Raw genomic sequence first — 15986 nt, forward strand, 5'->3', positions numbered from 1 at the left:
CTTCAATCAAAGAAAATGGGAATTCATCTCTTGAGAGTATGCGCTGGATGAGTCCACACAGGTTGCTAGAATGAGAAGGAACCCATTAAATCATCGTTATGTACCAAATGACCAACTCTTACGTGACGTCCAAGAAGATACTACAAGAGTTGGTATTGCTGCAAACAGCGTCCAAAGTTAAAAAGACCTTCTTGAGAGTTTTTATCATCTTCTAGTTCCCTTAAACCTTCAATAAAAATAGCAATACAAGTAAACTGGGGTCTTTCTCCTTCTCGCATAACATTTTTCAACATTTTGTATCCGGCCGCACTGAAAAAGGGCGTCTAACGTCTGACGGACGGGGACGGCGAAACGGCCGCTGGGAACATTTCCGCCGGCCCGTCCCGGTGGCACCGCCCCATCGCGGCCGCGAGAAACTCCGGTGATAAGAGCGGAGCACTGGCGACGTGCGGGCCATGCTGACAGACAAATGTACACAAGCGACTCATGGACTCTTTCAATGATGCCAACAGGGCAACTTGCTCAACTGGTAATAAAGGGTCCAAAGAAGCAAGCGTAACCTTAAACGTTAGACTAACGACAGTCAAACTGCATAACCCTTTTGTTCGTTCCACTGCTGCAAAAAGGTATTGTCTATTATTTGCTTTACTCCTCCATGCCAAGCATGGAGTTGACTCAAGCATATTCCACGAAAGCGATCGTGGCAAATAGTTATTCCGTAATTAAGCTACAAATTCCTTTAATTCTGTATTCACATTAGGAGATCGGAGAAGCCATTCCTCATCGCTAGAAACAAAGTATGCTATAATGTACCGAACATAGAAGGCTACAAGTGTGAGGTTTACACGGAAAAGTGATAAAGCGAGACGACGAAGCATTTGCGCATGTTTATTATTTTCAATCATCATTTTTATCAAATTAAGAGTAGATAAAGTGAAAACTCCATTAACATCATCTGAAGAAAATAATTTAGACCCTGATTGACATCTAATGGTAATGCTTCAGGTTGTGTTATATCTGCACTAAGAAAAGGATTGAGTGAAATCGTAGTTTCCTCCATTTTACAACACATAGTATAGTGTAGTCCCAAACTCTCATTTCCCACTTCACCATAAGAGAAACGACCAGTTGGTACACATAAACACATGGCTGCTTCATCCATAGAGATATCAGACTCTTCACAAGGAAGAAGTGCAAAAATGGGTGGAAAGTCTTCTGCAACAGTTGTCACTGGAACACCCAAGTCATTTTGTAAAAGTTGCATTAAAGTATTTGCTTGATTACTTGCATATTCTTGCTTGACAAGAAAGGCTAAACGAGTTTCCATTTCATTTACGATAACATCTGCCAGAGTATCACCGAATGGTAAGAGAGGCTGACCAATTCTTACAAAATAGAATAACAAACGATAAGTTAGTAGTAACTCCAATATGGTTACACTTTCCAATGGTAAATATGTTTGATATATTTAAACAAGTTGTATTGTTTTTCTAACAACATGTACGCCAATAGAACTATAGTCACAATAAGCTTTTGAAACTGATATAAAAAAAAAAACAGAAACGGTTGTTTCTTTTATATTTTTAGAATAAATATTTTTTACGGCAATGAATTCATCACCTAAAACTCTTTCAAGTACTTCTTCTAATGGAAGAGAATTATCTATCATTTTCTCATTCCCAGAAATAAAGGAAATGAATTCCTCAACAAATCGTTGAAATACCAAAACTACACGTAAAAAAGAGCTTATATGAGAAAGTACTTCAAGAGTAGAAGGATACACTTCTAAGGGAGAAATACGCTTAGCCCACAAACCTACATTATATTCATCCTTAACTTTAACTATTAGAGCATGTTTCACTAACTCATATAATTCTTCTACTATATATGACTCCATAAGATAAACTGGTCTACTTTCCCATCCATCTCTTCGTTCATTATTGTTCTGTCACTTGATGAGTACACTGTATTTATTCCACAGAAACATAAAGCGTATATTCCACAAATTAAACTTATCGCTAAAGATACCATATCATTTGACAAAATCATATGATTCTCTTAAAGTATATCTAATAATTTAGATAAATGACGACCCAATGACATTTTTACTACTGTTACTCCATTTTTGCAAAGGTAATCATGCTCTTTAAAAACCAAAACATCAGCAGTTGATCTCATACATAATAATTTAGTCCTTTCAGAACCATCTTTAGTAAAAGGGTTCTTTGATTCATCTTGCAACACATCCAAGAGTTGTATAGACTCAATAAAGAGATCATTTCTTAGCATTGAATATAAACTTTCTGTTCGTTCATATACCTTTACCATCATTTGCAGCATACAAACAAGCGTTGTTAAATGTTCATCACGTCATTTCAATCCTAATACTTTAACAGCTTCACAAACTCCTTTTTTCTGATGTTGAACCTGCCGTTGTGTAGATTGACATTCTACAAGACATTCATCCATTGCATCACACAATTCAAGAATTTTCGGTACTGGAGATAAATAATATTTTGTTTTCCCACATAAATCATTTTCATGATCAATGCATACATCATCTGAGTAACCACCATAAAGTTCTTCATAACTTTCATGTTTCCTTTCCAAATCTCTTCCACTCCTGGGATCCGAAGATAGTATCATTTGTTTAAAAAATATTTCTAATAGGACAGCCGTCTCACTCATCTTACGAAGCCTATCAGTTTGTATTGTACCTATGGGCGAGAACATATCGTCTGTCCATGCAGGTAAACTGCTAATATAATGCATGACATCCAATCTAGCAGCCTCAGCAGATGACCACTCTGCTGCTATTTGGAGAATTAGCTCCATTGTAAGTGGTGCCTCACCACAAAAGAAACTTACTTCCGCCTTTTAGGAGAGGGATGAAGTCGTAATGGATGGATCAAACACTCCTTCTCTTGTGCAATCTCCATTTGAGGAAGGAATAAATGGAATGCGTCGAAGTTTCTGTTTCAGTTCTCTTCGTAGTAAACGATGGTGGTTTGCTTCTTCTAATAAGATAGATGTGTACCACTCTAAGGATCATTAGTTTCTCTTCTCGGTGTGATCGTGATAACAGTTGACTGGTGATGATTTCCCTTCTCTTCCGCAGAATAGAAATTGCCACAGTGACTGCTTCAGCCGCTTTTAGGAGAAACAACTCCATCCATCCCTTTTCGTCCTTCACAAAGTTCAATAAAAAGAATACACCACAGAAGGCGGTGAAAGAATTTATATTCAGTGTAATACTTTTATCTTTCACTTATTTCCTTTCCGAGATTTCACACGTACAGGAATGGTATTTAGAGGTCGGTATCACCACCACTAACCTCTGCGCCTTTTATCTACTTGGTCTAATACACCCGCATAAAAGAAAACAGAAAAAACAAAAACAAAGAAAAAACAAAAGTAGTTAAATGAGGAATAAAAACAGATAATTTCCTATTTAAATATTACTGCATCATCTTAACAGTAGAAAAAACAATGGTAGTCATATCAATGAAGAAGAAAGCACAGTTAGAAACACATGTTTGGCAATATAAGTTGCCACTCACGCAATTTCCTCTTTTTCTTGACCCCTTTAACTTCTTTTTCTTTCTTTCTTTCTTTCTTTCCTTGGGAGAGGGGAAATGGGGAAGTATGTAACGTGAGTAATTAAAGGGAAAAGAATAGATCAATATTTCCTTTCCTTCCTGCCGCTGCAGCTGGTACTGCCGTTTCAGCAGCATTCCTCTTTCATTCAATCTCTTTTTTTTTTCCTTCTCATACATGAAGAAATTCATTCTCTTTTTTTTTTAATATCGTGCAAACATAACAAAAAAAGAAACAACAACCAGAAACAAAATGGGCGCAGCTAAACTTTTTTTCATCATGAGTCGACTCGGTGAGTGCCTTCTTCAAAGGAAAACCAGCCGCTCTGCCCAACATGGAGATCAATCTCATCTTCTTCTCTTATCATTTCTGCATATACCACTCTCCATCATGGCATCTATATTACTTTTTTTTTCGCTGCTCCCACATATTCATGTTTTGTAATATCCCTCCTTTATCTCATTTACTCTTCTTTTTTTTTCTTTTCTTTCACGGCACAATCTCCCTACACGTCTTTCTTTTCACTCATGCAAACATCCTAATCGTACCCTGTACCAATCTCTCTTTTAGATGTTTGCTTCTTTCTCTTGTTGTTTCTTTGTTTTTCTTCAAGCTTCGTTCATGTTTTTTTTATTTTTCTTCGTTGGCTATTTTTTTTTTTTCTTCCCAACAGCACGAATTAGGAAAAAGACATACACACACAAAAACAGCCAAAGAGAGAAGGAAAAAAAAAGAATCAAGTACCCATTTTCCCTCTTATTTACCGTAAAACTATCATATAATTTCTTTTCTCTCTATTTTCTCTTTTTTTGCGTATTTTTTTTTTTTACTTTTTTTTCCCAGTGCACAAGTTTCTTCTTCTTTCTTGATCGCCTTTGAGTGTCTTACGAGAACAACGTCCCTGACGTGCTTCGTTGAAGAAAACAAAGAAATAAAGTGAAATTTTTTACCACGCACTACACAGCCACATAGCGTTAGTGCAAGAGACGTCGCGTACATCTAAATTCCATATATATATATATATATATATAGTGTTGCACGCACCTGCAATAATGTTTGAGTGAATGAAAGAGGGTTAAAAAAAAATTCGTGTCGCTCTTAATTCTTCCCAATTTGCTGTGGTCATTTCTCTTCGTCACACTTTTTCATTTTCTTTTTTGTTTTTCTTTTTTTTTCGGAGGGGCGTGTATTGTTTGTTCCATCATCATCATTATTGTCATCACAGTAAAAAGCATTGTCGTGTTCTTTGATACTTTCTTGAACAGAAACACGCACCCAAACCCACACAGGCAAATAACATCTAACCCTAAATGAGCACGCCGTCAAAGACAAAAGTAAAAAAAAAAACACACACACACACAGACAACAGGAGCAGCAGCAGCAGCAGCAGCAAAAATCATGTAGTATTCACGAAGAAAAGAAAAGAACAATAATAATGATAATGATAATCATAGTCATAATAATAATAATAATAATAATAATAGTAATAGTAATAATAGTAATAATAGTAATAATAGTAATAATAGTAATAATAGTAATAATAGTAATAATAGTAATAACGAAATCTGACTGAGTGGAGGTTCATGAGGGGAGCATAAAAACAGTGGCGGAGAAAACATCTTTTTTCTTCTCTTTCGTCTTACTCCAACCACAATAACACGAAAGAAGAAAGGGAAAAAATCACGGGGGTCTACCCATGACCGTAATTCTGCCCTCTACTGTGGAAACAGATGGTCTAAAAAGAGAAAAAAAATATATCGGAAAAAGGAAAAAGATATAATCATCAGCAATATCCAGCAATACTGAATGGGATAGAGAATGAAACACCACTTTAATAATATGAAAGTTATTTTTCTTTTTTAAGGAAGAGCAACAAGACAGCACAGAAGAGTGTTATGACACTTCCTATCACATCAACCGATAAAGAGAAAGAAAATAAGAGAGTGAGAACAAAAAAAAAGGATTCAGATCACAGTTAAATGGCATAAACAAGGTAGATCCAGTGTATATGCAGACATCTAGATGCTTCCCTGGTATATGTGTTAGTATCAGAATAAAAAGAAAGAAGAAGCAAACACATATAAAGAAAAACAAACAATGTGGTGCCCATAAGTCAAAAACAAAAAAATGAAGATACGGAAAAAAAGGTAACAAAAAAGAGCAGAGATACTCATCCCACACTTAATGCCGTCCTTTTTCTTTATCATACGCTCTTTCAACCGTTTTTCCCACTACAAACATATATATATATATATGCCCTTTGTCTCCCTTTTTTTTCCCCCTCACTCTCTCTTTCTCTCTCTCTCTCTACCTATCTTTTCTTTCCGTGCTCCAACTCACACCTCATCCAGTAGATACTTCCACTTTTCCACTACGGTTAAAAGAATCTTTTTTTAATGTTTTCCTCTTTTCCAGATTTTCTCTCTTATAATTTTTTCTGTGCGGTCATCTTCCATTTTCTCTGAATTCCTTCATTCTTTAACGTATTTTCATTTGTTTCTTTGTTTGTTTGTTTGTTTGCTTTTTGTCTGACAATCAACCTCTTTTTTATCTTTCTTGATGAACTTTTCTCTCTTTTTTTATCCCCCAATGCCCCGTTCTCTTCCCTCTTCCTTCGTATGGACGTGCATGATAAAATCGCCCCTCTTTTCCCACCACATATCGTTTTTGTTGCATAGTGCTTCCTCCACTCCCTTTCCTCTCCTCTGCTCTTCTCCTTCGTCTCTTTTTATTTTTGGTTTCGATTTTTTTTTTCTTCCTTCTTTCCTTCTTTTCTTTCCCTCCCTTCCCCAACCACTCCCCCCCTCATTCGTTTCCTTGTACGTTCTTTTTTCTTCCTCTCCTGCCATCCCACACCACAAAAATAAAAAAAACCTTGCCATCCACATCCGCCCCCCTCACACTCCCCCACCTCCACATGGAAATAGAAAGCGAGGAGAGCGAGTGAACTGCCGGACTCCCGCTCAGTTGTAGCGGCCATTGTAGCGCCCCCGCCCTCCACGGCCACGGCGCGGGCCTCTCATGCTGCCGACCATTTCGCTGCCGAACGTCTCCGCGTCGGCTCGTTTCATCCCCTCGCGGTCGAGGCGCAGGGTGCGGTCCTGCTGGTCGCAGGAGATCTTGTCGAAGAAGCTGTTCCGGTCGTACGCCTTGCTATGGTTCTTCGCCTCCTCCCGGGCCTTCTCGAACTCGCTCTTCTTCTTCTCAAACTCCTCGCGGCTCTTCAGGAAGTCAAAGTCGTCCTTGAACTCCTCCTTTGCATTGCCAGTGGCGGGGCGGAAGTCCTGTCCAGTGTGCGAGTCCACACGGCGGGCGTTGCGATACCCGACAACGCGGCCGCCACCACCACCGTGACCGCCACGACGATAACCGCCGCCACCACCGCCGTACCGCTGCTGTTGCTGTTGGTGCTGTTGGTGTTGTTGTTGGTGGTGGTGTTGGTGCTGGTGCTGCGCATTCGCATTGCCAGCGGAGGAGGCATAGCGTTGGGTGGTTGGGGGAGGTTTATTGGTACTGCTTTTCCGGGCAGGGAGGGCAGTTACAATAGCAGGATCCATTATAGCATTATTGGCTCCCTCAAACACGGTAAGCTCTTGAATATCAGAGCCACGGAAGACAATCTGCTCAAAGAGCTGTTCAGCAGCAGGAACTTCAACCTGATTCTTTTCCTTTGCACGGCCTTCGGTACCAAAAACACGAACATTGGTCAAACTCACAGTATTACCCTCGCTATCAATTTGGCCAAGTGTGCCCTCATAGCGGATCTGGCTGTTCGTGATGAGGGTAATCACACTACCTATAGCACGTGTTGTGGACATTTTGTCAACACCTTTTTTTTTCTTTGTTTTTTTTTTTTTTTTTGTTCTTTTACGTTCTCTTCTCTTTTTCTTTTCTCTCCTTTCCTTCTTTAAACTTTCTCTCTTCGATATGGTTTTTTTTCTTTTTTTGTTTACCCTACCGTTTTGCTGGTGCAGCTTTCGAAACTCTTTTAGACAAAAAAGAAAGAAAAACACAGCAAGAAAATAAGGAAGATAAGGATAGACATTTGTTTTTGCTTCTTTTATTATTATTATTATTATTATTATTATTATTACTTTTACACTTGGACTATATTCTGTTACTTCTTTACAATTTCCAAAGAATCTATTCAACACACAAACTCCTTTAATATGTTACATACGTGATGCAGATGAAGTAACGGAGCGTGCAATAGATGCAGCTTCGTCCTCTGTTAACTCTTCATATAACAATACACTGTATAACGTGCTACCCACAGCTTCACGAATATGGTTAGCAACTTTCTCCAGTGATACAGGAGCTCTTGCAGTAGAAGCAGCATCAGCTGAAGAAGAAGGAAAAGAAAGATTATCAGCATTTTCAGCGGCATGTCGCTCCTGCAACAATGCCCCACGGCATAACATTTGAAGTACTCGACAACAATCAAGAACTGAAGTGGGATTCATATTCTCCAGTAGACGAAGATACTTTAGAAGCGTAAAATGGGCACTACGTCGTCCAATAATATCCAGCATGATTCGTTGTAAAGCCTCACAATTTGAGTCAATAAGCATAATGTTTACTGCAGTGCTACCGAAGGAAATTTGATTACGTCGAATAGTCATCGCAGCACGATGATCATCCTCCGCTTCAATAGCCAAGTGATCCTCATCTACTACATCAAGACACCGTGTCAATATAGGACCTGTAAATTGAATATTCTTTGCTACCATTGTTAACAACTCTGTTCCCTCCACACGAAGACACAATTCATCGTGAAGAAGTAGAGAAAATAAGGCATCCAATAGTAGTTGCTGAACCCCTTCAGGAGGGGTGCCAGAAACCATTCCTAGAATTGGAACCATACCCTTATCCTCTAATGCATCCCTCGCAATTGCTTGACTGTATTCTTTATCCCGTGATGACTGAAAGGTACGCAAAATACGTGCAGCCTGAAGTTTAGACTCCACTGTACTCGTATTTGATAATATTAATTCTAAAAGTCCAGTGTGTATGCGAAATGTTACAGACTGTTTGTTTCCTTCACCTAACACAAGAAAAAGAGCTGCGAGAAGTTCTAATATATCCGTATCATCTTCTCGTTCTAATGCTTGAATGAGTAACTTTATATCTTCATCATCACATAGCATCTCACGATATACACGTCCTGCATTTGCTATATATAATAATAGTAATGCAATTTCACGACGGTCTTCACGTACGAGATTACATGTACCCAGTGTGTCAATGAGAGTTTGTGCACCGCCAATTTCCATGAGAGACGTTAAATAACGCACTCCTCGTACAAAAAGCGCTATAGCACTTAGTAAAGGTTGAAGAGTATATTTGAACTTACATGTTAACCGAAACCACGCAGTAATGCGTGTAAAGAGTAGCATAGATGAATCACCCAGATCATTTTCCAATCTATTGGTATTACTTGAGGAATGAAGTGTTGTGAGGGCCTCAAGGATACGTAGACGTACACTGCGTGATCCACGATCCCATTCCCCCACCCATACGGCTGCACGGCGCCCTGCTATGTTCGGACTCATCTCAGCAAGCAAAGCTTCTTGCTTCTCTAGATCATTCTGACGACACCTCATAGCAGATATTTTGTTCTTTCTTTTTGTAGGAGCGATATTATCAGGAGCATCACCACCTGCTTGTGGAATGATAGTTTCATCGAGGTTAGACTCACTAATAGAACCACCATATGCAGATGTGGCACGGGATCGTGTACTTGAGCGGACACTCTGTCGTCGTCCTCTACTAGCAGTGCGCATCTTCAATGCAGCTATTTCAAGAATCTATAGAATAACAACAATACAAAAAAAAAAAATAATAATAAGCGTTTGATCATTTTAACGAATAAGGGGCATTTTTTTTTTTAAACTGTATAGTATACTTTCTAGCAAAACTGCAAGAACGAGCACACGTACATACAGAAAGATGTAAGTTGTTATTTGTCGCTATGACATCTTTTTTGTTGTTGATTTTTCGTTGTGACGTCACTGATTCTTCTTTTTATTTGCTTCATTTCTACTCGTCTCATTCTCTCATTTTTTTTCTCAGAAATCTCAACGTGTCGCCGCACGCAAAGAACGCTTTACGGGGCGCACCATCAGCGATACGACCAGCATTGCAATTCCTGCAAGAAACACCATAAGCATCCCCACCTGAATCTGAATGAGCTGCCTTTTAGACTTTGGCAGCATTTGAAACTGCAGTCGTTGGCGGTCTGTCTCTGAGGCGTGTGCACGAAGATAGTACGGAGATCCCGGATCCTTCAATATCTCGTGGGCTCTGCAGACGCGATCGAGCATCTTCGCATCGGGGTTGGGGCCGTTGGGAGCGTATTTTGACTGCAGTCGTTTGAAGGCGGCGTCTATATCGTCAACGCTGCAGTTGGAGTCGAGGGCGAGGACGTCGAGGGGGTCGAACTGCGAGAGAAATGCCTCCTGATCGCGTTTGCCGGGGACCTGCGCGAACTGAGCGCGTCGCTGGAGAGTGAGAGCCACGCAGTTTGCAGTATTTGCAGTGTTTAGACTGTGGAGATGGCGGGAGAGGCCGCAGCGGGCAATGGCACGCGGGGCCCACACACTCATTTATGTGTTGCTCCTCCGCGATGCTACTACTTCTTGTACTACTTCTCTTCTGCCACTCAGGCAGCCGTCGGGGTGGGAGTAGGAGTGCTAGCCACGGTAACGGGAAGGGGGAAGGAAGAGAAAGAGAATAATCTCCTCGCAACCAGGCGAACTCACGCAGGTATATATATATATATATATTAGTGTGAATGGGCAGAATAAGCCGGTGCAGCAACAAGAAAAAAAAAAAGGAGCATAATAACATTAACAGAAAGAATACCACGTACAGATATCCCAGTAGTAATAGTAATATAGCTCAAGGAAAACATTACAATAGATATACCTCACACTCCAATACCACGCCAAAGGCACCACTAGAATGAAAAAGCAAAGAAAAAAAAAATCTCAGATGTTGCAAGCGTAAAGTATGGTTGGCTTCCGTCCATCTCGAAGCTCCAGACTAACCAAATCCTTATCAAATAGTTCAATAAACTCTTCATTCTCTGCTCGGCTCTTATCTTGTGCATGTCGTCTGTACTCTTCTAGAATAGAAACCAAGCTCCAGCCTTGTAGTTTGCGTAGACATCCACAGACAATACCGGTGCGGTATCTTCCCATACTGCAGGTAAGTAATAAGGGGTAATTAATAGGATCGAGCAGTACATGTAAAATACCCACAACAACAGGTTCTGAAAGAGTCATGCTCCCGCTATGGTAACTCACGCAGGCCATATCATCACCAAGCGTATTCGATCTGGAGTCCTCATAAAGAGGACAGACTGTTCGAATATCGTTCTCTCGCAGCCATCGCAGAAAGCACTCATCATGGGTATCTGTCAGCAGCACACAAGTGCGTAGCTTGAGAGAAGCCAAGAAACCATAGTGGGCGGGCTCTGGAGCACCACAGCGATATATACGCTCCTCCACGTATCCAAAGTTGGGTGGTACAACCTTCATTTAGTCACCAAACTGCAGTACCCTAACCAGTCATACTGAATAAGAAAACAAGAAAAAATAGAAAAAAAAAATACACACAGATACAAATGAACAAGTAATAATAATAATAATAATAATAATAATAATAATAATAATAATAATAATTTTGAACTTTTTTTCTTATTCAACGATAAAAGAGTAAAAAGATTTGGGAGTATATCTTTAGCCTTAACCACCCACTGGATAACGCCACTCGACACATCTCACCCAGTGTGTATCAATATACAGTGATGAAAGAAATGTAAGACGCAGAGCAATAACAAATACAAGAGAAAAAAAAATACATATATATATATACTTTTATATAAAATATAAAGAAAATATATCAAGTAACAGCTAAAACGATGGAAAATTATTTCCGAATTGTCCTTGCTGCCTCTGTCGCATAGATGCATATGTATCATGACCACCATCTGCCGCCACCTGTGTTTCATGCATATCCCGTTTACGTCGAATCCGCTCATAACTCTCCTGAATAGCACACAATGTTAATGACATTTTTCTGTCCGTCTTTAGAGTATCACGCAACTTCATCATCAGTTCATCATCGTGGTGTGTTGACTCTGTCAAGGCATTCATACTTCTCGCCACCCCGCCCTCTGTGCGGAGTGTCTCCACCCACTCCTTGTCATTCCGCATCTCCCGCTGTATTGCCTGCAGCCACTGCCGATCACAGCAGGCCTGCAGCACCTCGTAGTACAACTGCGGATTGAACATCCGCCCGCAGGCCGTGGGGAATGACGTGTGCAGACCAACGCTGCTCTGCAGATGATGCCCCCGCTGCAGCTCCCACCCACCACCATTCACACCCGCCGTGCCGTTGCTATTGCTATCGCCATTGTTACTACCATTATAACCGGAGGGGGATGTGTCCGTTGGAAACTGACCAGGAATAACAGTGCGATGTTGTGAAGAGAGGGTCATACAGGGAGTACATCGCCGTACGTGTGTGTGCAGTGCACGTCGCATGGTCGAGGAGAAATTGCTGCTTCTTTTTGTTGTTGTTGTTGTTGTTCTTTTTCGTTTTTCCTTTTGTTCAATTCCCTTCTTTCACCTAGATTTTAACTCTAGTTTGATTATTTTGTCCTTGTATTTTTTTCTTCTGTGGGGAAGGAAAAATATTGAAAATTCAGGAAAAGGTAAACGAAAAAAGAGAGAAAAATAAAATATGTTGTTAATGGAAATATGTTTTCTTTAATCTCATCAAGAATATCTATAATGTATTCTCTGTTTTCTCAGGTTATTTTTCTTTGCTTCATAGGTGTATGTCTTCTCTTATACATACATTCTTTTTTTTTTTCCTTTTCCCCATACCCACATCCCTGCTGTATCCACATGTATTTACATTTTTTATTTTTTGAGGGGATTTGATGGGAATAATAAAAAACACGCATATAAACATATGTAAACACACACGAACCTAAAGAAAGGTATAACAATCCCACCCCTCCCCCAAAAAAAAAAAAAAAACTCCCCTCTTACTAGACCATTCGATTAATTCACGTTATTTTCTCTCGCTCTCTCTCTTGTTTCCTTCAATGTTGCTCAAAGCATTTTCTTTTTTTCTTAATTCCTTCCCCTTTATATTTGTAGACATATATCTCTCTATATACACGTCCTGTTCTCTGCAATGAAGTTTCCAGACAAACGGTGTACAGTTAGAGAGTATCCCACCATATCACTCTTAACAAGTAAAAACAAACACAAATAGATGTAGATATAGATGTATAGATAGACGTACACAGATAAATGCGGTTTTACAATTCTTCAGAGAAAAAAAAACCAGAACACTGTCAATGAGAAACAGCAATACGCAGGCAAAATTATCTCCCTTTCATATATATATATATATATATATATATATATATATATATATATTAGACCCCAAAACCACATGGAACTAAGACCAACAAAAATAAATAATAGAGACGTATCACTACAAAGAGACTATTCCCACGTTAAAATATCACCGTCCTTTTTATTTTACTTTTTCTTACACTTCTCATTCCCCTCGATCTTGTAATTTTTTTTCTTTTCTTATTTTTATTTTTTCGTTTCCATCGTTTTTTTTTTTGCATTTCTGTACACACAACCACTGCTCATTTGAATGATAAAATGATAGTAATAACTTACAGAGAGGGAAAAAAGACTCACTCGTTTTTTTATTATGATTTACCTGCACCACTCATGATGGCAGGACTTCATCTTAACTTGTTCCTCACAAATACATATAGCAGTAAACTTGTGAGGAAATGGGGGACAATTGAAAAAGTCATTACAAATCAAAAAAGAAAAAAGGACAGAAAGAAAAAAATTAACATTGATAACAAACATATATATATATATATATATATATCTGAAAAGAAAAAATGAGAGTGAAAGGGGAGTACCACTTATAAAAATAAAAATAAATAAGTGGCAATAAATTCAAGAGCGCGATTTCTTCTACGAGCACAAACACTTTCAATTCGTTAAACCCATATATATGATAATAAAAAAAGTAAAAGTGCATCGGCAGCCTTACAATAAAGAAATTTTGAAACACGCGCGTACCTCTTTATATATCGTTCGACTGGTATATATATATATATATATATACATATGCAAGGATATTCGCATATTTCCCACTCCCCATCTGTGTCTTGATAAAAACAATAAAAAAAAGCCATTTAATAGAGATAACACATAGCCACCCTTCTGTTTTATTTTTTCTATTTGTTTATATTTATTCTATTTTCTTCCCATTGACCACGTGTAGATTCCCACGTACATCGATTCTTACACCTGCACGACATAAATCTCTGTTATTTTACCTTGATTCAATCTTGACGTGAGTGTAAATAGAATACGTATACGAACTGTGTAAGAACTATACAGGGATAACAGCACGGTGGCAAATTTATTTTACACTTGTTTCTGTGAGAGTGTGTCTGTGTCTGTGAAGAGAAACGTTCAACTATTGTTATTTTTTTCCTTTCTCTTCGCGATCATGCATATAGACATATAGAAGTATATAAATAAATAAATTATATATATATATATATATATATATATAGTGAGGCAATAAGAAGAGTTATTTTTATTTTTTTTTTCTTTCTTTTTTTCTTTCTTCATTTTTTCCTCCCACCCTTTGCACCTCTACTGGAATAAATATAAGTGAATATATATATATATATATATCTCCTTTCTCTCGCTAATTGTGATCCATTCCTATTTACTCCAAAATAACTTATGACTGAAATCCAAAAATAAATCTACATCAATGAACACTTTTTTTTTTCGTCAATCTCTTTCATTCATTTACTTTTTTTTGTTCGTCTGCATCATATAGATGTATCGTCACGTATCTTTCACCCATTTCACTTTACCCCTTTCGCCTTTTATTAACCCATTTGTGTTTTTTTTTTTTTTACTTTTTATCTTTTTGTTGTTGTTTCTTTATTTCTTCTTTTTTTTCGTTTGTCTTTTTGCCCACTTTCTATTTGTGCTCTCTATTCCCGATACCTCCCCATTCTCTTCTCTGATCCATGTACTGTTGTCTGGGCCTTTCTGTCTCTTTCCTCCGTATAATTATATATATATATATATATATATATATAATTATGTATAACGTGATGTACTTTTCTCCTCATAGACTTCTCCACACAATCAAATAAATAAACAAACGAGCACTATGGAGATACGATAAAAAAGAAGAAGTAGAAAATCACATCACGTCATAACTCATACAGAAAGAGAGAACGAGAGAAATAAATAAAAAATAATAATAAAATAACGTATATATTTACATGTGGATGTGTGTAGATGCTAAAAGACACACAAACACAGGAAAATAAAAAAGAAAAAATAAAACGACTAAACAAAGTCTCGCTTCTTTTTCTTTTTTATTATTTTTTTCTTTTTTGTTTTTCTTTTTCAGAGACGCGAAATCTTAGAAAAACACCAGTAACAACAGTCATTAGTGGAAGTACCAAAAAGACCAAGAAGAGATGGGGAGAAAGAAAGAGTTTACCGCAACCACGTACATCATAAAGATAGAAAAAAAAAATTTAGACAAAAAGAAAAAAAAAACATCGAATTGGGAAAATAATAATAAGAATAATAATAATAATAATAATAATAATAATAATAATAATAATAATAAAGTATCACTTTCCTTCACATCTACATACATACATACACATACATATGTCTACATGTATAAACGTATACGTGTAGCTTTCACATGTATAAATAGAGACATAGATATGAAAATACACATATGTTTGTAATGATACGCATACATGAGCAATAAGACAAAAAGAAAAAGAAAAAAAACATTTCCGTGTTCACCTGACTACTCCCTCTCTCTACACACAGAACTGCACTCGTGAAACGAATTGCAGATATCAGCAGGCATAAATAATAATAATAATAATAATACTAATAATAATAATAAGGAAAAAGGAAAACTAAAAAACCCACCACCATCACCACAAAAGAAAAGGGAAAAAGTAAAACAAATAACCAGAGGGAATTTATACGGAACGAAGAACAAGCAACCAATTGACATCGCCGCAAATCACAAAAAGAGCAAAAGAAGAGAAAAACAAAAACACTATAAAACCTTATTTTGTTCTCTTTTTTTCTCGCCTTTTTTTTTAACTCAGAGAATCCACATACACTGACACACATTCTCTCACACCCTCTCTCTCACTGGCGAGAGTTTTTCAGTGATGTGGCAAACCCCCGCCTGGAAACAATAGTTAAAGAAAAAAAAAACAAAGGAATAAAAGAAAAAAAAAAGAAGGGAGGGAAGGTGAGGGGGTA

General features: G+C 38.0%; 9 protein-coding genes across 9 annotated transcripts; all 9 read right to left on the bottom strand.

Annotated features, from left to right (window-relative positions):
* Window positions 1-323: 323 nt before the first annotated feature.
* Window positions 324-908, bottom strand: LSM04_009720 (uncharacterized protein; the record flags this gene model as incomplete). Its single annotated transcript, XM_067336795.1, has 2 exons — window positions 324-560; window positions 732-908. 2 exons carry the CDS (start codon window positions 906-908, stop codon window positions 324-326), a joined length of 414 nt encoding a protein of 137 aa, XP_067188963.1.
* A 5-nt stretch (window positions 909-913) lies between these two features.
* On the bottom strand, window positions 914-1327 carry LSM04_005641 (uncharacterized protein; the record flags this gene model as incomplete). Its single annotated transcript, XM_067336796.1, has 1 exon — window positions 914-1327. One exon carries the CDS (start codon window positions 1325-1327, stop codon window positions 914-916), a length of 414 nt encoding a protein of 137 aa, XP_067188887.1.
* Window positions 1328-1468: 141 nt separating this feature from the next.
* Window positions 1469-2340, bottom strand: LSM04_008956 (uncharacterized protein; the record flags this gene model as incomplete). Its single annotated transcript, XM_067336797.1, has 2 exons — window positions 1469-1945; window positions 2113-2340. 2 exons carry the CDS (start codon window positions 2338-2340, stop codon window positions 1469-1471), a joined length of 705 nt encoding a protein of 234 aa, XP_067188949.1.
* A 30-nt stretch (window positions 2341-2370) lies between these two features.
* LSM04_008162 (uncharacterized protein) lies at window positions 2371-3176 on the bottom strand (the record flags this gene model as incomplete). Its single annotated transcript, XM_067336799.1, has 2 exons — window positions 2371-2874; window positions 3168-3176. The coding sequence occupies 2 exons, from the start codon at window positions 3174-3176 to the stop codon at window positions 2371-2373; spliced, it is 513 nt and encodes a 170-aa protein (XP_067188931.1).
* Window positions 3177-6560: 3384 nt separating this feature from the next.
* On the bottom strand, window positions 6561-7415 carry LSM04_006118 (Lsm14-like; the record flags this gene model as incomplete). Its single annotated transcript, XM_067336800.1, has 1 exon — window positions 6561-7415. The coding sequence occupies one exon, from the start codon at window positions 7413-7415 to the stop codon at window positions 6561-6563; it is 855 nt and encodes a 284-aa protein (XP_067188897.1).
* Window positions 7416-7769: 354 nt separating this feature from the next.
* LSM04_001270 (Protein of unknown function DUF5578) lies at window positions 7770-9380 on the bottom strand (the record flags this gene model as incomplete). Its single annotated transcript, XM_067336801.1, has 1 exon — window positions 7770-9380. The coding sequence occupies one exon, from the start codon at window positions 9378-9380 to the stop codon at window positions 7770-7772; it is 1611 nt and encodes a 536-aa protein (XP_067188821.1).
* Window positions 9381-9674: 294 nt separating this feature from the next.
* On the bottom strand, window positions 9675-10202 carry LSM04_004409 (uncharacterized protein; the record flags this gene model as incomplete). Its single annotated transcript, XM_067336802.1, has 1 exon — window positions 9675-10202. The coding sequence occupies one exon, from the start codon at window positions 10200-10202 to the stop codon at window positions 9675-9677; it is 528 nt and encodes a 175-aa protein (XP_067188868.1).
* Window positions 10203-10586: 384 nt separating this feature from the next.
* Window positions 10587-11138, bottom strand: LSM04_002791 (Atypical dual-specificity phosphatase Siw14-like; the record flags this gene model as incomplete). The annotated part of the gene is made up of 1 exon (XM_067336803.1): window positions 10587-11138. The coding sequence occupies one exon, from the start codon at window positions 11136-11138 to the stop codon at window positions 10587-10589; it is 552 nt and encodes a 183-aa protein (XP_067188848.1).
* Window positions 11139-11513: 375 nt separating this feature from the next.
* On the bottom strand, window positions 11514-12146 carry LSM04_006790 (uncharacterized protein; the record flags this gene model as incomplete). The annotated part of the gene is made up of 1 exon (XM_067336804.1): window positions 11514-12146. The coding sequence occupies one exon, from the start codon at window positions 12144-12146 to the stop codon at window positions 11514-11516; it is 633 nt and encodes a 210-aa protein (XP_067188908.1).
* Between the last annotated feature and the right edge of the window lie 3840 nt (window positions 12147-15986).

The sequence above is a fragment of the Trypanosoma melophagium genome (genome assembly GCF_022059095.1).
Source record: "Trypanosoma melophagium isolate St. Kilda chromosome Unknown ctg34segment0, whole genome shotgun sequence".
NCBI lineage: Eukaryota > Euglenozoa > Kinetoplastea > Trypanosomatida > Trypanosomatidae > Trypanosoma > Trypanosoma melophagium.